The 27,765-nt window shown below is 41.8% G+C and overlaps 1 protein-coding gene across 3 annotated transcripts in view; it reads right to left on the minus strand.

Moving 5' to 3' along the window:
* lmo7a (LIM domain 7a) overlaps window positions 1–26,601 on the minus strand; it is a 225,703-nt gene extending 199,102 nt beyond the window's left edge. For all 3 annotated transcript variants that reach the window (XM_078545979.1, XM_078545978.1, XM_078545977.1), the window contains exons 1-2: window positions 26,473–26,601; window positions 25,809–25,879 (exon numbers count right to left, since the gene is read on the minus strand). In XM_078545979.1, coding sequence (XP_078402105.1) covers window positions 25,809–25,877 — 69 coding nt within the window. In that variant the 5' untranslated portion in view covers window positions 25,878–25,879; window positions 26,473–26,601. The remainder of the gene's footprint in view (window positions 1–25,808; window positions 25,880–26,472) is intronic.
* Between the last annotated feature and the right edge of the window lie 1,164 nt (window positions 26,602–27,765).

The raw sequence follows: 27,765 nt of genomic DNA on the forward strand, positions 1-27,765 counted from the left end.
CGGTGTCTTCTTATGGGAAGCAAGAGTCATTATCTCTGTGCAAGGAAGAGAACCGTTATTGGAAGAACTTCATATTGCGCATCCTGGTATTTTGAAAATGAAGATGCTCGCAGGAAGTTATATCAGGTGACTAGGTATGGACAGTGATATAGAAAAAATGGTGAAACACTGTCTCCAGTGTCAGCAACAGCAGAAGTTGCCCATTTCAGCTCCACTGCATCCGTGGGAGTAGCATGGTCGACCATGGGTTAGACTACATATAGACTATGTAGGGCCATTTCTAGGTACTATGTTTCTTGTAATTATCGACATACATTCCAAACGGATGGACGTGTTTGAAGTGAGATCACCTACTTCATCTACATCCATTGAATAACTGCGCCAGAGTTTCAGTGTTCATGGTTTACCAGAAGTTATTGTGTCCGATAATGGTACAGCTTTGACTAGCACTGAATTCTAAAGATTTGTGAACCTAAACGGGATTAAAGATGTCAGAACACATATCATCCCTCGTCCATTGGGTTAGCAGAAAGAACAGTATAAACCTATAAAACAGGCATGACGAATCATGGAATATTAGAATTTGAAGATTCCTGTTCAGTGATCACACAACTCCTCATGCAACAGCTTCAGAATTGTTAATCTTGTACTAAGTCAGTGCTTCATTAAGTCTAGTATTCCCTAATTTAGAGCAGAAGGTGGAGAGAAACTAGGGTCTTCAGAAAGTGAATCACGATGCTCACAGTAAAGGTTGAGAGTTTACTGTGGGGGAAACAGTTTTTGTAAGAAATTTTGCTACTGAACGGAGATGGGTCCCTGGTACAATCGTCTCTGGAACAGGACCATTATCTTATCAAGGCAAAGTGGAAAACAGGATTGTTAGGAAACATGTGGATCATCTCAGAAGTCGAGAAACCCTCCAACAACCAGTTAATCCACCTGAAATCGAAGTAGAAACTTTGACACATGAGATGCCAGATCGACAATGAATAGACATGCCTCATGTATCTGTTGATGTAAATAATTCTGAACTGCCATGGTTTAAGGATGTCCCTGAACCTGGGGTTCCTGTGTAAGTCGAGCCAATGGAAGAACCTCCAGCTATAGAGTTGTGTCCCTCTACCCGAATCCGAAAACTTCCTCAAAGACTAAGTTTATAATTGCATGAACTGTAGGTAATTGTATATTTTTTGTAAATAAGAGGGTAAAGCAAAATTAAAGGGAATGTAATAATTGTAAATTAAACCATTTCTTACTGTTATGGGGATCACGTGACTGTACAGACGAATCAGCCCTAAGCGTGGGGAATCTTAGAGGCGGAGCTTTTTAGCCTTGGTCTCGGAACAAGCATGTAACCTTACCAAGAGTCTGTAAATAAAGTTTACTGTTTCTTACAAGAAACCAGCCTGCATTCCAAGTTTATTACGGGAACTCACTGCATGAAAGGGTGGTAATGGCAGAAACCCTCACCTCATTTGAAAGGTGCCTGGATGTGCACCTGAAGTGCCATATCCACAGGGCTACAGACCAAATGCTGGAAAGTGGGATTAGGCTGGGTGGCTCATTTTTTTCAGCTGGTGCAGACAAAATGGGCCAAATGGCCTCTTTCTGTGCCACAAACTTTCCATGATTCTATGATTAGCATTTCATCATAGATAAACCGGGGCAGTCAAGGCTGACATCAGAGCAGAGGTTCAAACCACTTATTAGAAACTGATTTATATAAATTTGTTTAAAAGCCCAAAAATCTGTAAAAATGCAAACCTGACCACTAGTGAGCCAAATGACATACTATTGAACAGCCAGTAATTTTTAAACCTATACGTATTCTCTAACACTGCTGCAACTTAAATACTGTGCTACATGGTGGCATCTGAAGAAAAACAATGTCGTTATAAGGCTGTGAAAAATGCTGGAAAGGACTCTTGAGGTTTGGACTAATGTCCAATTCTCTGATGGTCAACCTGGGCTTCAATTAGAAATCTCTATTATAATACGCATTTAGTAACTGCCAACATTTAGCATTTCTGTGTAAACTGATCTTACTTCCCACAACTTTAAACAAGGGAATTATACAAAGCAAGAAGTAACATAGCATAATGGTGTCAAAGGATTGCCAAAAAGGTTTAAACGTTCAGAACAAGTCTCATCGGAAAATAATTAATTCAGCCACTATTTGGTTACCACAGCAATTCAGCACAGGGACAATCAAGTTGCAAAATTAAATCAGAAAATGTTGGAAATACATAGGTCACTCTTCAGGTTGATGACAAATAAGAGTTGTATTTCTTTCTCCACAGATGCTGCCTGACCCACTGACTATTTCCAATATGTTCTTTTTTCTATTTGCGATTTCCCTCATCCACAATTGCTTTTGCAAAGTGTACAGTTCATTCTGCTACTCTGGTTGCTTTAGAAGTTCTTTACTTTGCAATTTGAGTATTTTCAAATCCTGTTTCAATTCTACATCGCCAACAAGGTGCACAGCTTTACTGCATTACATTACAGCATTATTAGACCAAACCCACATTTCCTTTACACCCACACAACAGAGCCACAATGTGGTACAAGCTGTCAGTTCCTGACTGCAATACATCATAACCGGTGACCCGTTTCTGGATCTACAAGGGGAAATCTTTATTATAAGATGACTGCAAACACAGAGCGCCGAGTGCACAGTTTCCATTGTTTGAACCCTTGGGTGGAAGCACCCCTCCCACCCCAAGTTGAAAAGTCAGAATGTACGATGGAAACTTGACCCCGGAAAACATATTAGATGATGAGCATAACTACACTGCTACGATGTCATTTTAGGAAACCGCTGACAGAATGAGTCTTGAAAAAGACAGAAATCATTGACAGACAGCACACTGACCCGTACTATTTGTACAAACATCTGAGGGCTGTGCCAAACCTGTTCCAACATTTGAATCTATTGTCTGAAGAGAAAGTCAGTTAGGAGCGTGTAGAAATCCCGACAACAACCAATTAAACCCGGGGAGGTAACCAGTCCTGCAACATGCAAATAGGACAACAGGGTGATCAGCTCTGAGTTTCCACATAGTGTTTGTGACCTTTATAGCAGCATGGCTACTTGTTGACAGTTCCAGTCATTGGTAGCAGTCTAATCATGCAAAACTGCTGCAACTTTATGCAATCACCCAAGCAGAAATGTTATTAGCAGTCCCAGACTCCCCAGGCAAAGGTAACGAGGGGTTTTATTTTAAGTAGCATAGCTGTGCAATTTTGGTCAATAAACTCACAGCAATCATCCTGTAACATTTTGCTACAGCTGCTGAACTAGTGTTAATGGTGTTTTGCTAATAAACACACAAAGAGATTTCCCCCCCATCAGGTGACGTATGATTACATTCATCCAATTGTCTCACCCACTTAACCAGGAGTTTTACACTTGTGCTATTAAACACAATATCAATAGTAAGTCACTAAATTCCAAATATTGCACTCAGGATTGTATCTGCTCATGTGTCATGGTAAGTGAGGCAGTCTCTCCACTTGTGATATCAGCTCCACATTCAATAACTAGTCACCAATTCATTTTACTTTGCATTTTTAAACACTGACAACACTTATAGCACCTTTTTATGTGGGTGTTTGTGGCAAGTTAACAGACAGGTCTTATATCTGTCTGAGGGCAGAATAAGGAAAACCACTTCACCGGTAAATTTCTGTGAAGCTCTGACACATTTTTCTATATTAAAGGTACCATGTAAATATTAAATTGCTTTTATGTATAGGGCTGGAAACACAAGTCATTCAGCAGGCCAACAACTATCAGATGCTTTTTTAGTTGGTTTTTCCCTAGAACCAAAGAGATGCATCAGAAGATAGTTCTCATATTTTACACTGCTAAGTGTCTCCCTTACCCCAGACTTGAAGTCCCCAGTTTCCATTTGGCCATCAGACTATCGCCAGAGTAAACGTGCTCGACTTAGCTGCACATGTTCTATCGTCCAGTCCACGGAAACCAATTCCCCACTATCTAAATTCAACGGTGCCCAGTAACCAGTTCTGGTCGCAAAGACACAAAATGGGGCACAGTTCAAACAAGAGCCAGGAAGCCGACCCTAGCATCAACATTCTGGAGTTTTGGGGACATGCTGGAACAAGGCAAACTATTCAGTCTTAAAAGAGGATGATATGATCAGCGAGGTATACAAGAAAAGAACAATACGGGCAAGCTAAGTCTGGAATACTGCATCAAACTAAATTCTAAGTCCAAGGGCACAGGTACCAACTAGTAAACAGGTGAACTTTGGACTGCTGTCAGCAATTCTTCTTCACATAAAAAAGTCAGCAATGTACGGATTGGATTTGCAGGCAGAATAGAGGGGATGACAGTCTTGGAAGTTCCATACTTTCAAGAATGGAATTTTTTAAAAAAATCTAGTCAGCACAATGGTGAAGGACAGGTGTAACAATTATAGACCCACACCAAGATGGGCAAAATGACCTCTTCGCTTGTATTTACCCATCGACCTGACCTTGTAGCAAAACTTCCTTCAGAAACTCCAGAGACTGGAGCACATAATCTCGGATGATACTTCAATAGTACTGAGGGAGTGCTGCATTTTGGAGGTGCCATCTTTTCAGCTAAGAAGTTAAATCAAAACCCCACCTGCAATTTCAGGTGGAGATAGCACCACTTTGAAGAAGAGTGGGGGAGTTCTCTCCAAAATCCTGGCAAATATTTATCCCTCTACCAACATCACTGCAACAAATTACCTGATCAGTATCACATTACCGCTTGTGGTGTTACAATCTGGTTAGGGACCATTAATATTTAAAGAGAAATCCGAACACCTTGTTTTAACCAATAGAACTACATCACAAGATTTCATGTTTTTAAACAAAAACAAACTTTATTGTATACAAAAGAATTAACAAAACCAGCATTATTAACAATATGATTTATAAATACGTATGTTTTGCACTCAACTTTACTTACTTCCCCCAAGAATTCTCTTACACTTTTTGATATTTTAAGAGTTGTTTACTTCTGTCAGGAGCACCGAAAAATACGCCCCAGTTCTCTGGAAACTAATTCTCTTCAGTTCCAGCTATGCTCAGAGTAAAGACTTACATTTACTACCTCTTGACTGTGGGTGTCTCAGAGTCTTCTGTTCTGGTTGCTGTTCAAATACTTCCAAGCTAATCTACTGGGTGCTTTCTTTTGCCACAAGTCTCTGTGAAGACCACTGTAGGTTCCTCTACTAGTTTCAAAATAGGCAATCTTCCAGCTTCTGTTCTCTCACAAAATTCAAACTTGAGATTAAGCCTCACTCATATTCCACTTGGTGAATGAAGAAGTTAGCTTTATCTCCGCTTACAATGCAGGCCTAACTAATTGTCATTTACTTTGGCTGTCTTCTCTCAGTGAGCTGCCAACTGCACACACCAGCTCCAAGCTGCAACTCACTCTCAGCAAACAGAGATACATTGAAACCAGAGAACCTCCCTAAGCTCCAGCCAACTCCCTGCTGACGTAACATGCTCTGGGATGTCCTCGAATAGACCTTTAGATTAAACATTCCTTATTTAAAATTCCTTCCTTTATCTGATGAAAAATGGATTTTACAACCCTTCAGGGTTCACCGAATGCTTTTAAAAATTAATTTTGTTCTAACTCCCAAAACAAAAACATCTCTCAGGAATGCCCTTACTGAAATGATTGCAGACATCATGTCTCCACCTAAAGGCCCACAGATAGGCCATGCGTTGTTTAAGTGTTAAGCCACCTGCTGCTGTACGATCTTACCTTTCTAGCTGTTAACGCCTTAAGTCAACATGGCCCCAACATGAGTGTAATTGACTCCAAGCTTGTTTTAATTGCATTTACCCCATTTTCTACTGTTAAAATTTTAATTCCTAAAAATAAAAGTTATATTCTAACACACATGGACCACAATCTAGATATTTGCAACAATGGGAGCTTGTTGTGTAGAAACTAACTGCTGCATTTCCAGCACTACAACATTGACTGTAGATCAAAAAGTACTGAATGGCTGCATAAAGCGTTTTGGGACAGCCTGCAGTCAGGAAAGGTGCCATTTAAATACAAGTCCTTCTTCATACATATTTGCTTAGAATAGATATTTGTCCCATGTTCCAAGTCAGTTACTGATTATAGGATTTCTTTCAGGAGCTCGCCAAAAAGTGGCTGATTTTCCACCGGCAATTCCAATGGTAGCAGCAGCCCCATATGCAATGTAAATACTTCAATTGGAAACAGAAGCTAGCACATGTTCTGGCCTCGGCTTGCAACTAAAATGAAAGGAGAGGGGCTCGGAGGGCCACTGTTAGTAAATACAAAAAGCTCCTTTGTACATTGGACACTGCCAAGGCAGGAAAGCAGACTGTTTCTTTCCCTCACACTCCTCGTTCAGTTTTAAATAACTAATTCCATTATCGGAGTTGCAATTAATAAATTACCACTACAACTCAAATTTGTTCAATCATTAAGTGCACATAATTCAGTATGTCCACAGCAACCTCCTTCCTTATTTTTGTGGTTTAGCATTCAGCTTCTAAGTTTTATCCCCTGCAAAGCAAGCAATTAACTATTACCAGTTCAGGGATATTACTAAACTATGTAGAAAACAAAGGCCATTTGTTTTGATGTACAATTATGCACCCCATAATCTTTTTCATGCACTTAAGTTGAAGATATAAGCACTGAAGAAAGTCAGTTTCACAGTAACATTACATAGTTCACATTCAGCTTGAACATTTAACAAATGTTAATGATGAGGGCTTTGAATTGAATTCAGTCCAGTAGAATAACTATTAAATCTCTGCTCCATTTTCAAAATGTTTGGTTTCATCAAAGACTATTCTCATTGCTCCATATTAACTGCAGGTATAAAAAATGTATGGTTTTATTACCAGTGAGAGGTTAATGTGGTTCTTTAATAGGTCTTAGACCAATCACTTAGGGCCGGTATTCTTCCCATTTGGCACCAGATCACACAGAGGGGTTGTCTCAACACTTACTGCAATCTTGGCTAAAGCAGCATTGGGAAGCTTTCCAGTTCTGTACTCATATGTTGGAAGGTATTAGCTAGTTACAACTCTAACTAGGAACACTTGGGGTTTAAATTGAATTGGTCTCCTGCCAAACAGCACGTAAACCTTGGGCACCATTCCAGGCTCAACGACTCCTTTGTTAGCTCCACAGATTCACTGTGTGCCTCTTGCATTTTCCAAAGGGCCCTTCGAGACAACTCTTGCTGCCGCCTGGCGAGCAGCAACACCAACCTCCTCCCTCATTGATCTTCTCACCTAGCATACGTGCTGGGGGCTAATCTTGCCAGCCTCCTTCCCGCCCTGCTCACCCCTTGGACACAGTTAACATACCAACAATCACCACATCTTCCTCCAGAATCTCCGCACACTTGTAAACATGAAACTTGGCTCACGGGGTGATGACACCTTGTCCCTTAGAGAAGCCTACCCTTCCTGCCTGAACCTTCTACCATCTATCATGCCCAAAGCATGATGGCAATCCGGCCTTTATCGCCAAATCTCATGTTAGAAGGAGAAGGTGCCGGAAGAGATGCTATCAGTCTCGCCTCTTCTTAAAAAACATTGTTCACTGCTATCACCCAAGGCCGCACCTCGAATACTGTGTACAGTTATGGTGTCCTTATTTAGGGAAAAGTGTAAATGTGTTGGAAGCGGTTCAAAGGTGGTTTACTAGATTGATACCTGGAATGAGTGAGTTGTCTTATTAGGAAAGGTTGGACAGGCTGGGCTTGTTTCCACTGGAGTTTAGAAGAGTAACGGATGACTTGATTGAAGTATACAAGATCCTGAACAACCTTGACAAGGTGGACGTCTAAAGGATGGTTCCTCTTGTGGACAAGTCCAGAAGTAGGGGGCACTGTTTTAACATTAGTGGTCACCCTTTTAGGACAGAGATGAGGAGAAATTTTTTTCTCCGAGGGTTGCGTGACTTTGGAATTCTCTGTCTCAGAAGGTGGTGGAGGCGGGGTCATTGAATACTTTTAAGGCAGAGGTAGATTGATTCCCTTTCCTGCCAAAAATCTAAGGTTATCGGGGTTAGATGGGAATGTGGAAATTGAAACACAAGGAGATTAGCCATGATCTTATTGAATGGCGGAGCAGGCTCGAGGGGTTGAATGGTCTACTCCTGTTCCTATTTCTTATGTTCACCCCAAGTTTCTTACTGAGATATCCTTACTCTTAAGACGACTTTGTTTTCATAGAAAGGGACGAAGCTCAACTGAAATGCAAACTGTTGAAGCAGACACAGGAAATGGTTTTCGAATCTGTGGAAATTTCATTCCGCAGCCAGATCTCAAGTCCAACTCTTCCAAATATGCACTGCACTTGCACCATTAGGCCTTCCTCTGAACCATATATGCAGGGGATGATTATGGCAAATTGGCCACATAGCACATAAAAGATATGCTACACATTGTCAAAACAAGTGTAAGAACCCATTAAACATCTAACGCAATGAAATGAGGCAACCTGTCCACTGCAATTATACCAATGACAGGGCGGCACTGGGCGACCCACCCACCAATGGGCCAGCTGAGGTCCTCAAGTAGGCAATTAATTCCCACTTAAAGGCCTCATCCTGCTACTGCCGGATTTAAACAGCGGCAGGAGAGCCCCTTGCCAAGCTTCCAGCCTGGCAGGTTTCCCTGCGCAGGCTGCTGGGGGCGGGAATCCCTCCATAACGGGCCCCAGAGGGCACCCCCAAGGATTTCCCACCTGCCCACTGTCTCTCAAACCCATCCCCCGATCACTTTTTGCCAGGGCCTGCCAGCTTATCACCCAGCGAGACCCTACCCCACCCCCCCTCCCAAACAACGACCCAAATGCCAATCAAACACCACACACCTCTGTCCTGAAGAACTGGAGAGCTGCCAGCCTCCGGTCACCAATTGTGAGGCAAAACTTGCTGTTCCTGTGGGGCAGAAATTCTGCCTCCTGCCTATTAAAGGCCAATTGACCATTAAATGGCTGTGGGGAAGCTGGCGTTCGCCTGGATGGGCTTCCCAACTTATTAGCTGGATACATGGGGAATTCAACATCTTGTATAATTCAGCCCACGTAGCTGTGATATGGACATCGATTTTTGGTGGGTAAAGGATGGGTGGCCAAGAAGGAAGTAACCTAGAAGTGAACAGGCACATATAAAAGACTTGGATAGTGAAGGATGAGAGCTGGGCAGTGTTGTGGAGGTAGACAGCAGTCTCGATGATTGGTGGAATGCGATATTAAAGCTCAGTTTCCACCTTCAACCACCCCCTTTTCTAAAACTTCCTGTCTCTCCACACTTATAAACCTCAAAATCCAATTTTCCGACCATGCTTTCAATCGCATTTCCTAACTTGTGGCCTGGAAATTTTTTTTAAAACTTCACAGAGGATGAGAGGTTGTGTTTTGAATTAAAATGACTGTATAAAGAAATTGAAATAAAAACAGTGGGCAGGGTTTTTCCGTCGGCGAGCTGGGGGTCAATGACCTGTCAATGGCCAATTGAGGCCATTGAGAATAATTAAGCTAATTAATAGATCTGCCCGTCCAATCTTAAGGTTGGCGGGCAGGCCAGGAGCCCCGGCGTGAATTAGAAAAAGCTTGAAACCTCATCCACAGGCGGAATGAGGTTTCATGTAGGTTTTTAAAAATTTTAATACCGTTTTTGTAAAAATTATGGACATGTCCCAACTCATGTGACAGTGTCACATGAGGAGACATGTCAGGGAAATTTTATTTTTCTATTTTTAGCTTTTTTACATTTACAGCCGATCTCCCTGAGGCAGCACTTAGCCTCAGGGAGATGAGTGAGCTCTTTCGTGCACATGCGCAAAAGAGCGCACTCTCGATTTTGGGATTCCCACCACCCCCACCCCCACCGAGAGCGCAAAACGCTTCCGTGCGGACGTCACTCTGGGCGGGCCTTCATTGGCCCACCCACGTAAAATGGCGCTGTGCCCCCAATTGGGGATGCCAATCGGAAGCTCGTCTGCCCTTCAACTTCGCCCCTGACAGGGGGGGGGAAATCCTGCCCAGAAATGCTGGAAAAACTCAGCAGGTCTGACAGCATCTGTGGAGAGAGAAATAAGAGTTCATGTTTCAAGTCCGTATGACTCTTCTTCAAAGCCAATATACTATTATATTATTGTTACGGCACAGCTGCTCAAATCCCAGAGGGAAACTTGTAATAGCTGCCACAACTGTTTTGCAATTTATACTTTAGTTTGATATGCCCACCAAGGCTTGAACTTTTTACAAAACTAAATTAAACATTTATTAATAGGAGAAAAGATTTGACGCACATATATTAGACCTACAAAACACTACCACAATGACTCCTAAATCTCCCAATTAATCTGCCTCCAGTTACCCCTCCGTTAAGGCAACAGTAAAACAACATAGATTTCAACAGGCCCAAGCAAAGCACACAATACCCTGGACAGGGAGATTCAAAGTGAGTTTTCTTAACTTCAGTTCCTGTCGACAGCAACTTGATGCATAGAGGCTGGAGGCTTTTCACACTCATGTTAGATTTTAGGATTCCTTCTTTCCTTATACATAACCTCATCTCCTTTATACATGTTTCTCCCTTTTTAATGTCGATTCCATTGCTCCAATACGCCTTTGGAACTTTACTTCTTCCATTATATAAATCTTCCATAGTGCTCATATTATCAGTAACCTTTGGGGAATATAAACATGCTGTTTGACTTAGCTTCATATGGCTAGGTGTAACATCTCATCATCTCCTTGAAATTCAAACTACTCTGTTTATCTAAAAATGTTCCTCGCACCTCACATTCTAAAACTTCAGGCATGTTTACGTATTTAGCATTTCAAACCTAGCTTCCCTTTTGATTACTCAAAGACTCCAGATTGGTTGTCTCTAATTCAATTAAATCCCTCACACAAATACATATGCACACAAACTAATCCAAATCCCACTATTAACCTATCTTTACAATAAATCACAATATTTTATAACAATGTTCATAATATTATTGTTAACGGTCATGAAAACGTAAAGAAATTGTTCCGATTATTCTTTCAACACTTGCTGTGGATCGTGGTATATAAGTCGACCTTTGAAGCATTGAAATATCCTTTCTAAAACAAGGGAAGAGGAAAGATTTTTCAGAGCTTCAAAGGTCGGCTTATATGCTGAGAATAAAACGTGTCAAGACAAGCAGCAAAGAATGTAAATACTCAGAATTGTCTCCATTGCGAGGCACTGAAAAAAAAAGTACACTGCTCACATGACAATGACAAAGCCAAACTCTACTCTTATTGAGGAAGAATTCTTTCAATATTTCATAAATCTGGTCCGTTTTGGTGCCTTGCAGTTATGTTTTTCTACCACAAGAAAAAATAACTCACTTTCCGTCCATCTAACTCCACTCAGCAAAGGAAATGAGGGATCTGCCGAATATAAATTACGTTTTAGAACAAAATTCAAGCTTTTTCCTCTCTATTACAATCCACCAATGAAAAACAATGACGGGGACCAATCTGTATTTGACTAATGTAACTCGATAAAAACTTATGTCCCTGCTTTCAAAATCTATTGAAAATCACACACCTTCAGTTAACATAACAACTATTTATTAATACGACTCAGAGACCCCTTTTAGACATATACTGAAACCAAACTCCGGTTGTCTTTAAAGGCTCTTTTACTGTCCAGTGTTTGTGCCTTGAGTTTTGGTGAACAACAAGATCCCCGCAAAACTGCAGCAGGTTCCGTCAACCCTCAGTGCCGATGTGATAAAATACACAAACACTACCCATGGAGCTTTGTCCACTGGATAGTTTTACGGTTCACATTAAAAAAAAACAGTAAGAAACAGGCTAATAACCAGGATGAAAAATTTAGTAAACATTTTGTTATAAATTAGAACTGGTTTCAATAAATCATTTCTTTTGAACTTTTTTTTCTTTTGCAACATGAAGTTCAGGGATGTTTCCCCATGGTAGGATTGAATTCAGTCTTACTGCATTTCAACATTTTTTAAATTGATGCTTTCGAAACTGGCAGACTGAGAAAACTTATGAGCCAAAGTGGGGGGGTCGACTTATATGCTGAGTATAGGCCTAAACATGCATTTTGGCACTGCACAAGAATGTGGTTGTCTTATATGCTAGGTCAACATAAATGCCACAATTTATGGTACTCTCAAAACACTGAACCAGACCAAGTGGTAAGCTTTCAAAAATTTCTCCAAACAATTTCAGCACTTTATCCTTTGTGCAGGTGACACTAGAGTGAAAGCAAAATCAGTTGATTCTAAATCTTTGTGTAGCAAGTGCTCGGGCTTGGGGAAAGAGGTGGTGTGAGGGAGTGGGGAGGGGCGGTCAGTTACAAGTGGCGCACAGACAAAGTCTGCAAATCCTCAACCATTAATTAGTATCAACATTACACGGCACAAAAGATGATTACATCAAACCACAACCACAATGAAACTTGAACAGCAACTTCCTGGCCTTAAATTACAGTTGAGACACTGACATTTACCGCTTAAGAATGACAGATTTACACTGTGCCTTTACTTATTTGCACATTAGAAACTGGAAGAAATACTTTCTATAAATAAAATACTACAGACCCAATATATTGACAAGCATAAGCTAATCATGTTTCAGCTGAAGTTAACACGTGCTTGCTAAATACCATAGTCGTAATAAATCTGTTCATTGATTGGAAGATAGTCGAAGGTCACAGGATACAGTTGCTAGGTGAAAAGCGTCAACTGTTTCCTGGCTTTGATCCTGACTGATCTTATAAAAATAGTTCATACTTCTCATTTCTGACAATTGGATTCAGTGGCAGTACTTATCTATTGAACCACCTTGCAATAAGCTGTGGGACCAAACCAATTATTCCATAGCAGGGACTGGATAGCAAGCAGGAGCTGCAATGTGGGCCTATTTTTGAGTCCTAACAAAGACCTAACAGTGCAGACTACAGATCAAACATGGGACATTTTTGTTTTAAGTCTGTATGTCCTGGTACTACACAAGCCAGCCAAAAAACAGAAACCACTCCTGCCTAGTCGTCACTACGTGCAGTACTTCAATTCCACTGTGTGGGTGGCAGATATGGATAGAAGGAGCTCGTCCTTCCTCACTGAAGCTCTTCCCCAAATTCTCTGATTACGGAGAAATTCATGGTCCAGAAAAAGGTCCCACACGCTGGTAACACCAAATTCACTCAAGCACACACTGCAACCTAGCACAATCTGGTTACTCTTTGAAGACACCAAGTACAGTGTTTTGGAGAGCTTAAAATTACGAGCACTTCACGAAAATTTTTATATGGAGGAATGTTCAATAGCTGAACAAAGTTAGATAGGAAAGTAAATTGTGAAGAGGACACAAGGAGGCCACCAAGTGACATAGATAGGTTAAGTGAGTGGGCAAAGATCTGGCAAATGGCGTATAACGTAGGAAAGTGTGAAATTACCCATTTTGACAGGAAGAATAAAAAAGAAGCATTTTATCTAAATGTGAGAGACTGCAGAGCTCAGATTCAGAGGGATGTGGGTGTCCTAGTGCATGAATCATAAAAGGTTAGTATGCAAATACAGCAAGTAATTAGGAAAGCTAATAATGTTACTGTTTATTGTGAGGGGAATTGAATACAAAAATAGGAGGGTTATGCTTCAGTTATACAGGGCACTGGTGAGACCACACCTGGAGAACTGTGTACAGGATTGGTCTCCTTATTTAAGGAAAGATGTAAAAGCAGTTCAGAGAAGCTTTACTAGGCTATTACCAGGAATGTGCAGGTTGTCTTATGAGGAAAGGTTGGACAAGTTAGCCTTGTATCCACTGGAGTTTAGAAGAGTAAGAGGCGACTTGATCAAAATATATAAGATCCTGAGGGGTCTTGACAGGGCGGATGTGGAGAGGAGGTTTCCTCTTGTGGGAGAACCTAGAACTAGGGGGTCACTGTTTACAAATAAGGGATACCCCATTTAAAACGAAGAAGAGGAGAAAATGTTTCTCGGGGGTCTTTGGAACTTTCTTCCTCAAAAGACAACAGGGGCAGGGTTTTTGAATATTTTTAAGGCAGAGCTAGATAGATTCTTGATTAACAAGGGGGCAAAAGTTTACCAGGGGGGTAGGCAGGAATGTGGGGTTGAGGTTACAATCAGATCAGCCACGATCTTAGTGAATGGCAGAACAGGCTTGAGGAGCCGACTGGCCTACTCCTACTCCATGTTCACATGTTTGTCTGAATTAAGATTGTTATAAAAACAAATGATTAATTTAAGCCATGTGCTAAATCAATGACAACTGCCTTGTGTTCAGCCATGTTACTAAGCAGAACTCCATTTTGCATTTCCTCCTCTAACCAATTGAAGCCCCCAGCCTCACTATCGCAGCTAATGAGATAAGAGGAATCCTGAAGAGGAGAGTCAGGACTGCTCTGTGCCTCCTGCGACAAGCTGGAGTTGTAACAAATTTTGTTTGAAGGAGACAAGACAAAAAGGGCAGAGATTTAAGTGCTTGGGAGGGACAGTGTTACATCATAAAACACTCAATATCAGAAAGCTTTTACAAAAAGAAACACTGTTTCAAGATCACAATAGCTCACTTCAATATTCTCAATTGAATCTTAAATCATAATATTTTAGCAGAATTTGGAATTACTTGCAACAGGATGGTTGGCTCACTGCGTCCTTTTCCAGTCATGCCCAAGGACCCGTGAATCACACATCGTACTGTGTTTTTATTTCAAGCACAGAGCCATTATAAGCAATCCGAATACAAGTTGTGCCAGAGTGGCGAAAGAAATCAAGAGGAGGAAACGCACCTACGACTGCGCATCTGGGAAACTTCAATAATGTTGACTGGAAGATTTAAAGAAAAACTTTCATTTCTATAGCACCTTCCACAACCCCAGGAGCCCTTTATGACCAATAAAATACTTCTGAAGAAGTGAAGCCACTGTTGTAATATAGAAAACGTGGCAGCAAATTAGCCCACAACTAGCCTCCACAAAGAGCAATGTGATAATGACCAGACAATCTGCTTTAAAGATGTTGATCAAGAGATAAATATGAGCCAGGACGTCGAGAGGAAGTCCCTTGCTCTTCAAAAAAGCGCTGTGGGATGCTTTATATCAACCCGAGAGAGAAGATGGGCTTCAGTTTAATTGTCTCATCCAACAGAGTTGGTCTGTAAAGCAGCCTTACAACAAAACTTCACAAATTCTGCAAGTAATAGTTTGCGGCAGTTTGAAATTTAACTGGGGCACAGCGTGGGGAGGATGCCTTGATAAAATATTGCTCCATCATTAAGCAAGGTCCAGTTTGGAAATTCATGCACAGGAGTTTTTTTTTAACCAAGTCATGCAAAAAGATAAAAACAAAAAGCTAAAAGCTACTGCGGATGCTGGAAATCCAAAACAAAAACAGAATTACCTGGAAAAACTCAGCAGGTCTGGCAGCATCGGCGGAGAAGAAATCAGTTAACGTTTCGAGCCTTCATGGCCCTTCGGCAGAACTGAAGCATAGTTAGGAGAAGGGAGAAATATAAATTGGTTTAAGGTTGGGGGGGGGGGTGGGGGGGGTGGGGGAGGGAAGAGAGAGAGAGACATTAAGGGTGTGGTGATTGTGGAGATGAGCAGATAATCAAAAGATGTCACAGACAAAAGGGTCAAAGAGGTGTTTTGTCTGAGAAAAGTGCTAATTAAGAATGAAGGACAGGATATTCAAAGTACAGCTCTAGTGGGGGTGGGGTGGAAAGGCTAACAAGGTTTTAGTTTTAGATTTAAAAATAATGGAAATAGGTGGGGAAAGAAGAATCTATATAAATTATTGAAAAAAAAAAGCGGGGGGGGGGGGGGAAGAAACGGGGTGGGGATGGGGGGAGGGGGAGTTTAAGATCTAAAGTTGTTGAATTCAATATTCAGCCCGGAAGGCTGTAAAGTGCCTAGTCGGAAGATGAGGTGCTGTGCCTCCAGTTTGCGTTGGGCTTCACTGGAACAATGCAGCAAGCCAAGGACAGACATGTGGGCAAGAGAACAGGGTGGAGTGTTAAAATGGCAAGCGACAGGGAGGTTTGGGTCTTTCTTGCGGACAGACCGCAGGTGTTCCGCAAAACGGTCGCCCAGTTTGCGTTTGGTCTCTCCAATGTAGAGGAGACCGCATTGGGAGCAACAAATGCAGTAGACTAAGTTAGGGGAAATGCAAGTGAAATGCTGCTTCACTTGAAAGGAGTGTTTGGGCCCTTGGACGGTGAGGAGAGAGGAAGTGAAGGGGCAGGTGTTGCATCTTCTGCGTGGGCATGGGGAGGTGCCATAAGTGGGGGTTGAGGAGTAGGGGGTGATGGAGGAGTGGACCAGGGTGTCCCGGAGGGAACGATCCCTACGGAATGCCGTCAGGGGGGGTGAAGGGAAGATGTGTTTGGTGGTGGCATCATGCTGGAGTTGGCGGAAATGGCAGAGGTTGATCCTTTGAATGCGGAGGCTGGTGGGGTGATAAGTGAGGACAAGGGGGACCCTATCATGTTTCTGGGAAGGAGGAGAAGGCGTGAGGGAGGATGCGCGGGATATGGGCCAGACACGGTTGAGGGCCCTGTCAACGACCAAAAAGGTCCACTTGCCTCAACTGTTGAAGTGTTAGATTTTTCCTTGAAGATGCACATTTGCTGCACACAATATTTGAACTACAACCATTGGTCAACTGGAGGAGCCAAGCTTAAACATATTCAAAAAGAGAGGAAACCTGCAAAGCGATCACATTCTAAACACTAAGTTAAAAGCAAAATACTGTGGATGCTGGAAATCTGAAACAAAAACAGAAAATGCTGGAAAAACTCAGCAGGTCTAACAGCATCTGTGGAGAGGAAAACAGCGATAACGTTTCATGTCCATATGACTCTTCTTCAGAGCTAAAGAGAAGTAAAAATGTGATGAAATCTATATTGTTTGGAGGGGAGTGGAGCAGGTGAAGCTGGATAGAAGGCCAGAGATAGAAGGTGGAGGCAAAGGAGAGATTGACAAAGATGTCATGAACAAAAGGACAAAGGGGTGTTAATAGTAGTGGTACTGGCTAAAGGAGGTGCTGATGGTGGCATTAAGGTAAGGAATTCTAGGTAAGACATTCCAACCATCCAGATTTAAAATCAAATGCAGTTCGTTCTGCCAATTCAAAATTTCTGCCATTTTATTTTACGCTACTCTACGAATGCAATTTAATTAAATAGAAAACTTGTAAAGAAATGTTTAACATAAACAGCACATTGTGCAATAGCAACATCACTTCAACTGCTGTACTTAATATCGCTTCTGATAAGTCTCAAGTGTTTTTAAACTATAAAGATTCTGTTAGAAATGCTAAAAATGTAAGAATTAAATTCTGAAAGTATTCACGCCTTGTTGCCTAGTTAAACGTTTGAACTATTCACTTAAGCTTTTTTGCCAATAAAAACCTTTATGAAGTTATATATTAACAGTATAACAACACAATTGTGTTCTTTTCACGCAGAACCACACTTGAACTTCCAGAAAATGCAGCGTTCATTGTTGATTCTACAAAGTTTGATCGTGTGTGGCACAACTGGAGCAAAATCTAGTCATAATATTTTCATTGGAGAGAGAGAGATAAAGTTCACTCTATTTTAAGAGCATAAGAAATAGGAGCTGAAGTAGACCATTCAATCGAGCTTATTCTGCCATTTAATACAATCATGGCCCATCTTCGGCTTCCAACTCCACTTTCCCACCCGCTCCCCATATCCCTCAAATCAGAGTGATCAAAAATCTTGTCTATCTCAGCCTTAAACATATTCAAAGCTAGAACATCTGCAACCTTCTGGGGTAGACAATTCCAAAGACTCTAACTCTCTAAGTGAAGAAATTTCTCATCTCCGTTCTAAATGATCAGCCATTAATCCTGAGACTGTGTCACCATGTTCTGGATTTGCCAGTCAGGGGAAACAACCCATCAGTTTCTATCCTATCGAGCCCCGTAATTGTGTACACTTCAATGAGATTGCTTCACATTCTTCTAACTCCAGAGAATGAAGGCCCAATTTACTCAACCTCACATCTTAGAGCAACCCTCTCATCCCAGGAACCAATCTAGAGAACTTTCATTGTACCACCTCCAAGGCACGTATATTCTCGCTTAGATATGGGCATCAATGTGCTGAAGTTCATGGACTCAGAAGAATACAATGGGGAGGGGAAAAAAGCTATCACCTCTAAAGACAGATTTGGATAGCCCGAATGGTTTCACCCCTAACTATGACTGCTGCAAAAAAGTAATTCAGGTTCCAATCCCAATTTACATTAAACTGAATTTAGTCAGGGTTAGTAACACTAGGAAATAATCAGAGCAGCATACCAACATATAGCGGAGGCTGCATTTGGTGCCAACGCTATGTGTGCGCAGTCCTGGTGTTTTACTCCGCTACATCATTGCAAGCGACAGAGTTAAGCAGCAACCTGAAGCAGAGATGCTTATCAAATAGTTATTGGAGTTGCAGGGCAGTATTGTACAACTTCTGCTTCTTGTAGGTGTTAAAAAAGCTTTCCAAAAATAAAAATCAAGGAAGCAAAAGTTAAAACGTGACCCCTGACAAAAAACAACTTTCAATAAAGCTGTGTCCTTTTTGCTTGTGTAACAACAGCGACATCTCAGCTCCTATTCGGCCTATTTCTGCCTCGGGAAATGAGGTGACATCACTGGGTTTCTGCGCACATGCAGACGGGTATCGGCAGCCATTTTGTGAGGCCATCTTGCGTTGGCAGGAGACGGAGTGCAATAAATGCTGCAACTTTTTAAATTCAATTGCATAAGAGTTAAGTGATGTTTTGCTCTATAAAGCCGAATCCAACTTTCATCTATCTAAAGCAGTCAAAAATATAAAGTGGCTGCAAACAACTGGTAATGCTTAGGTTTCCTTTTTTACTGCCAATCCTAGCAAGCACTTGCGTACCAGTTTAAATACAGCAATCACAGGTTGAAAAATGTTAAGTTGCCAAGTTCTCTCAAGACTCACGCAGTAGCCTAGGGCTATTTTGACTTCACTTTGCTTTAGAAACAAACATTACGAAAGAAAGACTTGAATTTATATTGCACCTTACACAACCTCTGGAAATGCCAAATGCTTCACAGCTCATTAGCTTTATTTAGGGAATATGGCAGCCAATTTGCACATAGCAAGTTCCCACAAACAGCAACGTGATAATAACCAGATAATCTGGTTGTGTGATTTTGATTGAGGGAAAGACATTGGTCAGGAAACGGGGATAACGCCCTGATCTTCTTTAAAGTGTGTCATGGGATCTTTTATGTCTACTTGAATGTGCAAATGGGGCCTCGATTTAACAGGTCATCCAAATAATGGCAGCTCTAAAAGTGCAGCACTCCCTCAGAACCGCACAGCATGGATTTTTGTGTTCAAGTCCTGAAGTGGGGCTTGAACCTACGATCGTCCGACAGAGGTGACTATGCTACCGACTGAACACAGTTGATATGGAACTTTTGGAATAGTGATAGCAACGGCAGTTTCTTTCTCCTTTCTTGAAATTGTCGCCTTGCTACTAAGGTGCGAAATTCATCCTCAACGCACTCAAAGTGCCTACTTATTACAATGTGAGCTCAAGAGCATTGGCAGGCTATTCAAATATATGGGATAGCACTTACTTGTACGTAGACAGAGTAGGGCACACAGAGTAAAGATTGGGAGCAAGATGACTGGCCAATCTTCCCTTCAACATGGACCAGGCAAGCAGTACTGGTATGAATGAAATATGAACAGAAAATGCTGGAAATACTCAGCCAATCAGGTTTTCTCTAAAGAGAGACGCGCAGGGTTAATGTCTCAGGTTGGAGATCTTTCATCAGAACCAGAATGTTACAGACGTAGCAGGTTTTAGTCAATTAGAGACAGGGAAAGGGACGGATGGTACCAGAGGGACCAAGAATTTTTTAAAAAGAGAAGATCTGCGATTGGAATCTCTCCTGCCCCCATCCAATGACAAAAACAAAAAGCACAAAGTAAAGGGAAATAGGATAAGTAAAAGAAACAAAATATGGGTCTAGAGGAGCTGGAACTGGCGATAGCAGAATCATTACCAGCAAAAATGGCAGCAGTGGTTATGTTCTGAAATTGTTGAAAGCAATCTTGAGTCCAGAAAGTTGTAAAGGGCCCTGGTGTGAATGCTAATCCTTCCACAATTCCAAAGGCACAAGGGGCTAGGTCTTCACACCTTAACGAGTGCATCATAATGTACAACTATGTCAAGGCATGCTGATTCACATGTCTAGACCTGAGTACTCATTTCTGCATAACTCATGATGCACAATAATTCCTAATCCTTTCTTTGTGCTTCTCCAAGGAAAAGTAGGAACTTCGGAGCATAGCAGCAAATAGGAGCACAATACAGTGCAACAATGTGACACCAGCTAAACACACGGGAGAACGCAAAGCAACCAGGGGGAGTATGACAACCCGAGGACCCCAACAGCAGTAAAAGGTGTCTAAAGTCACGAGTAGGAAAGGGTTAAAGAGCTCACAGGAGACGCTGTTGGAATCTCAATGTTTGGAACCTGGTTTCCGAAAGCTTTTGACAAACTTCCATGTTCCAGTAAACATGGTTAGGTAGCAGAGTACTCATCCATTAAATCTCATACAATATAATCATTTAGATTATGTGTGTTGACTAACAGCATCACCACTCCATTCCATGCATATCAGAGTATCAAACAGAGAAACTGTCAACTCAAGTTTCAAAATAATGGGCGTTATTTTTTTCCACAAAATGTCTGACATAAATTACTGAATCATCTTTACTCATCACTTCATTCCACAATATGAGTGGATCTGAGGATACATGTTCCTCACACAACACTGTTAGGTAAGAAAATAAATGTGCACCCCCATCAAGCATATAGATATGGAATAGATGACTATTAGAATTTAATATACCTTTTATAATTTAAATGCCTAAATGCTAAAAACCTTACAATTATTTAAGCACATAAGTACAGGAATGGTAGCACTGTGATTATGTTACTGGACTAGTAATCCAGAGACATGCAACTCTTAAGTACCCTCTGAAGGGGCCCAGCAAGCCACTCAGTAGTATCAAACTGCTATTTGCTGAACAACACCATTCACCCCCACCCACCACCTCCCCCGCCCCTGCCCAAGTATCCTAAGAATTAATATCAAATTGGCTGTCAGTGTATCAGTTCAGCTTGCAATGTGGCTCACTTACACTTGCTAGAAGCTGCGTATATTCATATGCAGGGACTTGTCCTCTGCAGGCAAAAGAAACATGCCCAGGCATTGCACTTTTTTTAAATTGAAGAAAAGCACAAGGGACAATATTTCCCTAGAGCATTCTCCATGGCAACACCTCAACCAGAGTTGACTTGCCAAACAAGCAGCACCTCATTTTCTCATGCAGTATAAATCATTGCACCCTTTGAAATTTGGCATTCTAGTATCTGTCCTGATGAGTGCAAGGGGAAAAGCTTCGACAGCATGTCTCTTTTTCAGCAATATTAAAGGCCTGTATTAATACAACACTGTACAATACTAAGATTTGTAACAATAGTGCACCACAATTGCTCTTAAATTAAACAGAAAAAACTGCTAGTGGTATTTTTTTCTCTAAATGCTATAAAAATGCAAAGGTCATTGTCCATATAAAAGGATATGTACCTAAAACATTACAAAATGAAGCAAGGCTGAGTTAGTGAAGATTTAAACTTTATTGTAAGGTTTCCGAGCTCCCATGCCTTGGCTGCTACTAGCATCTGTTGGTCAACCCGCGTGTCAAGGATCAACTCTTATGGTATATTGTTTCACTCCTGCAGCACCTGAGCAACTAGGATTACACCTCCCAGCATTAACACATCAATTCAACACTCAATCCTGCAGTCCTCTTACTGAACAAAAACTGTATCTAGTTTGCTCAGAGAACAAGGAATCACTCAGTCTCTGCATTCCATTTCCTCCCACCTCAAGTTTCCGGCTACAATTCCAACTCCAGCAGCCAGTCAGGAAAGCAACGCTGATAACAACAACAGAAACTTGTATTTTATAACGTTCCATGGAGTTTTACAGGAGCAATCAGAAAAACATTGACACTGATCCATAGAAGGAGATATTAGGGTAGTTGACCAAAAGCTTGGTCAAAGAGGGAGAAGCATCTTAAAAGGGAAAAAAAAGATACAGAAAGAGGCAGGGACATTCAGGGAGGGAATTACAGAGCTTACAGCCTTAAGGCGAAAGCACAGCCTCCAATGGGATCATTAAAATCACGATGCTCAAAGCCAGAACTGCAGAGCTGCAGATTTCTCAGAGGGCTGTGGGGTTGGAGAACATTATAGAGATAGGGAGGGGTAAGGCCATGGAGGGATTTGAAAATAAAGATAAGCATTTTGATGCAGAGACATTGCTTAACCAGGAGCCAATGTAGGTCAACAAGCACAGGGTGGATTGGCAAATGGGACTTGGTGCAGGTTAGAACATGGGCAGCAGAGTTTTCAATCATTTCAAGATTACAGAGGATAGAACGTGTGTTAGAATACTCAAGTCCAGAGCTAACGAAGACACACAGATGAGGGTTTCAGCAGCCAATGAGCCCAGCTAGGGGCAGAGTCAGGCAATGTCATGGAGGTGGAAATAGGGAGACTCAGCAAAGGCACAGATATGTGATCTGCTGCTTATTTTAGGGTCAAATATGACACCAAGTTTGCAAACAGTCTGGTTCAGCCTCATAGGGCCCAGAACTGACCCTTGGAAAAGCCACCTACCAGTGTGTACCGTCTACCAGGTGCATTGCAGCAATTCACCAAGGCTCCTTCTACAGCATTTTCACCCAACCTCCACCATCTAGAAGGTCAAGGGCAGCAGATAGATTGGAACACCACCACCTGGAAGCTCCCCTCCAAGCCACACACCATCCTGACTTTGAACTATATCGTCATTCCTTCACTGTCACTGGGTCAAAATCCTGGAGTTCCCTCCCTGACAGCACTGTGGCTGTACCTACACCACACGGACGGCAGCACTTCAAGGAGGCAGCACACCCCCACCTTCTCAAGAGGCAATAAAACGCTGACATAGACAGTGACACCCATGTCCGTTAGAGAATAAAAGTCAGAAAAACTTCCACCACCACCCTTTGCTTTCTGCCGCTGAACCAATTCTGTAGCCATTCACATAAACATACAAACAAGGGTCAGGAATAGGCCACTCGGCCCCTCGAACCTGCTCTGCCATTTAATAAGATCATGACTGATCTGATAGTAACCTCAAATCTGCATCCCGCCTACCCCTGATAACCTTTCACCACCTTGCTTACCAAGAATCTATCTTAAAAATATTCAAAGACTCTGCTTCCACTGTTTTTTCAGGAAGAGAGTTCCAAAGACACAATATCCTCAGAAAAAAATTTGGCTCATCTCCGTTTTAAATGGACGACCCCTTATTTTTAAACAGTGACCCTTAGTTCTAGATTCTCCCACAGGAGGAAACATCCTCTCCACTACCACCCTGTCAAGACCCCTCAGGATCTTATATGTTTCCATCAAGTCGCCTCTTACTCTTCTAAACTCCAGCAGATACAAGCCTAGCCTGTCCAACCTTTCCTCATAAGACAACCTGCCCATTCCAGGTATTAGTTTGGTAAACCTTCTCTGAATTGCTTCCAACGCACTTACATCCTTCCTTAAATAAGGTGACTAATAATGTACTCCAAACCCAGTCTCACTCCAGCTCTGTATAACTGAAATATAACCTCCCTACTTTTGTATTCAATTCACCTCGCAGTAAATGATAACGTTCTACTAACTTTCCTAATTATTTGCTGTACCTGCATTCTAGCCTTTTGCGATTCATGTACTAAGACACCCAGATCCCTCTGCATCTCAGAGCTCTTCAATTTCTCACCATTTAGATAATATGCTTCTCTTTTATTCATCCTGTCAAAATGGACAATTTCACATTTTCCCCACATTATACTCCATTTGCCAGATCTTTGCCCACTCACTTAGCCTATCTATATCTTTTTGTAGCCTCCTTATGTCCTCTTCACAACTTAATTTCCTACCCATCTTTATGTCATCAGTAAAGTTGGCAACCACCCCATCCATCCCTTCATCCTAGTAATTTATATAAATTGTAAACAGATGAGGTCCCAGCACTGATCCCTGTGGCACACCACTCATTACATCTTGCCAACCTGAAAAAGACTCATTTATGCCTACTCTCTGCTTCCTGTTAGCCAGCCAATGTTTTATCCAGGTCAATATGTTGCCCTCTATGTCATGAGCTTTTATTTTCCACAATAACCTTTGATGTGGCACTTTATTAAATGCCTTCTGGAAATCTAAGTACAGCACATCCACCAGTTCCCCTTCAACTACTTTCTCCCTAATTCCATGGGCTTTCATCTTACGAAAGTTGCTGTGTCACACTTCGTTGACTGATTTCTGAAAGTCCATTTATACATTTACCACACCAGCTTGATCAGCCTTCTCTATTAACTTAAAGTGAATCAAGTTAGTCAGACACAATATATCTGAACGAATCCATGCCGCCGCTCCTTGATTAACCTATGCCTTTCCAAATGAAAGTTTATTTTCCCCCAAAGTGGTTTTCAATAACTTCGCCATCAAATGTTAAGCTAATGACCTGAGATTTCCTGGTTTATCCCTCTTCCCCTTTTCTTGAATAGTGATATAATGTTAGCAACCCTCCAGCAGAAAGTCTGTTGGAGGGTCATGTTGGACTCGAAACGTCAACTCTTTTCTTCTCCACCGATGCTGCCAGACCTGCTGAGTTTTTCCAGGTAATTCTGTTTTTGTTTTAGCTCCCACACAATCCACATTCCCACTTTTGCTCATTCCCTTGAAATTCCACAATTGAAGAATTCCCAAAATAACTGGTATTGACATCAGTTCGGGATCCAGATTCCACACCTTTAGTTCTGTAACTTTCAATTAATTTTGACTTGAACAGTTTGCCAATAAAATGAAAGACTCGCAAAGAAATGAACTGTATTAGCTTTATCAACCGTGTATTTAGATGTATTATATTCGAGTCACAAGGAGTAACGGTGACGGTTCTAAAATAATTATTCCCTCCCTTGTAAGAGATTTCAGTTGTGTGAAGGGATAAACACATTTTGAAAGGTTCCTTTAATGAGGTGTTCACAATATTGTAACCCCAACAACTGCACATGACACAGTATTGGAATCTATCCCAGTGATCTGCCTGTCCAATTAACAAAGTGGTAACTCTACAGCGTTCATAACTGCAGGCAACTGCAGGAAAGAAGGCGGCTTCAGAAAGAAACACATCTAACCACTAAAACCTGGCCCCTCAGAAAAATCAAGTCGCAAGATTAACGAGATAAGCATACTTTCAGGAATAGTTAAGCCCTGGGGAACTGCTCTTACATCAATCATTTCCCTGGGTGGAAAATCAATAATTACTAAAAAGTCAAAAAAAAAACTTTCAGTAGTAGTTTTAAAACCCTCAAAAATGCATTCACGGATAAATGATTTAACTAGAGTAACACTTCACAGAAAATGCAGCAGACTCTTAAGTTTTATGTTTATAGGGTTGTCTTTGGATCAAAACAACTCTTGTCACTTGGCGGGGGGGGGGGAGAACCGCGCCAGAAGGAAACATCCACAGAATTTGATCACACTTTTGTTAAAAAGAGACGAAATTGTTTCAGATACAAAAAAAAAAATCGCATATACTTTATTTTCTGGGAAAAATAAACTCATGGAACTCACCTCTACCCATCGCTGAGCCTCACTGAATGCTAAGACATGATCAGGATCCGATTGTACTTTCCACTCCATGGCTAGATAGTAAATATAAAAACACACACACACACGCACAAAAGTTATTTTTTAAACCAACACCTTTGCTAAAGCACAAGGTAGAACAGACGAAGAACGCAGTTGCAATGGAAAACGAAGTTGGAGAGAGGTCAAGACAATTTCGCAGCTCACTGGTATCGCACTTGCAGCCAGTAGGCTGGCTAGCGGGCGCTGTAACTGGCTTTAGAGCAAACCTTTTACACCAGTGAGTGGAAGCGACAGCAAAGTTCACTCGGAAGTGAGGAACTCCACTTTATTTTGGGTTTTTTTTTTAAGAAATCACCCTCCCTCCCCCCCGGCCAGTGACTGGAGCGAAATTTCCAAGTGCAAAAAGACTACGAGGTCCACTTGTCCCAACCAGTCCACATTTTGCCCCCTCTCCAGGGTACAACTCACCCCCACTCCGGCCACCTGTGCCCCACCATCCAGGTCGGCTCCTCAAGTTTAAGGAGGTATTTTTGTTTTTTTATATATATATATATATATACACAAACACAGAGAAATCCAGCCAATTCCCCCCTTTAAAGATGCATGTTACAGTGGGAACTTCTGTCAAGCCTGCAGTCTGTCTCACCTGGTCTAGCTACACCTCCACCTGTGAGGGCTCTGCTATAGCTTCAGCTGCTTTCAGGCTTTCTCCCATGTCCTGGGAGTAAACACTTCCTCACTCACTCATCCACCTACAAGTCGCGTCACATCTCACCTGAGCCTCTGGGGAGAACCATTAGCCTCTAAACAGTTCCGCTAACCCGCCCAACCCCGTCACTCAAACCTTCCAACCCGCCCCCATTGTATAGTAACGAGAAACACTTCACTGCCTCAAATAGGCAGGAGCAGAGCACGGAAAAGCAACTAGCTCCCACCCCCCTCTTATTTTAAAATTGCTGCATTGTTTCTCAACTGAAATTCTGTTGTTTGCATTTTAATGGAAATGAGGATAGGTTTACGGAGATTCAGATGCAAAACAGGCTCAGTATTTGGGCACTGCATGAACCCCAGAGGATCAGAGCGCTGACCGTTCTCACCATTTAATGTTCCGGATGCGCCGTGTTTCAAGAGGCGATTCACAGCTATTTCTGTTAGCACGAGGGTTGCCAATCCTCCAGGATTGACCTGGAGTCTCCAAGAACCATAGAAACTGAAGATCAATCCCCAAGACACTGTTGTGTGCAATCCTGGGGGAAAAAAACCATAGGGGCATTAAAAAGATGTTTTAAAATTTGCTTTGAACGTTTCTCTTTACCAGATATAAGAATATTGAAAGGGGTGGGGGGAAGAGGATGCTGTTTGGCTGACAATCAAGCATCATTCAATTGGGTAATGAGCCTTTTTGCTTTCCAATTGGCATAGGAAGGCAATGTGTCACATGGATGGATGTATTGGCCAACAAATGGCTGAACTGTGGGGACAAGTCATATGATGAAACCTCCAGGAATACATTTAATCACAGTTGACAACAATAATTAGCATAGTTCCTGTGATGCTATCCATGGATGAATAGCCTGCTAAAAACTCCCCATCAAGTTCACTTGGCAAGATACTAGAGGTTTGCTCACAACATCCAAAAGGCAGCATGTGCCCTCCCACTCTGCTATTTCTGATCTCCTTTGCACCATTTCCTTGCATAATGACCAGGGAAGGAGGCGGGGGTAGAAATGACATAGTGCTATGAGGCAGGAAACCAAGTAAAAAGATTACAGCAAGCAGCAAAGGTCTCTGACACATATGCAACTATTTGCATTTTTTATAGTAGTTGATCTTTTGTCAGCTTGGTAAATAGAACTTTGAAGTGGTTTTTGGGATCTGTGCTTCCCTCATTACTACATCAGGTTACATTGGTGACTGCTATGAAAGTGGAGTGCTCCAA

The sequence above is a fragment of the Cetorhinus maximus genome, chromosome 7, assembly GCF_964194155.1.
Source record: "Cetorhinus maximus chromosome 7, sCetMax3.hap1.1, whole genome shotgun sequence".
NCBI lineage: Eukaryota > Metazoa > Chordata > Chondrichthyes > Lamniformes > Cetorhinidae > Cetorhinus > Cetorhinus maximus.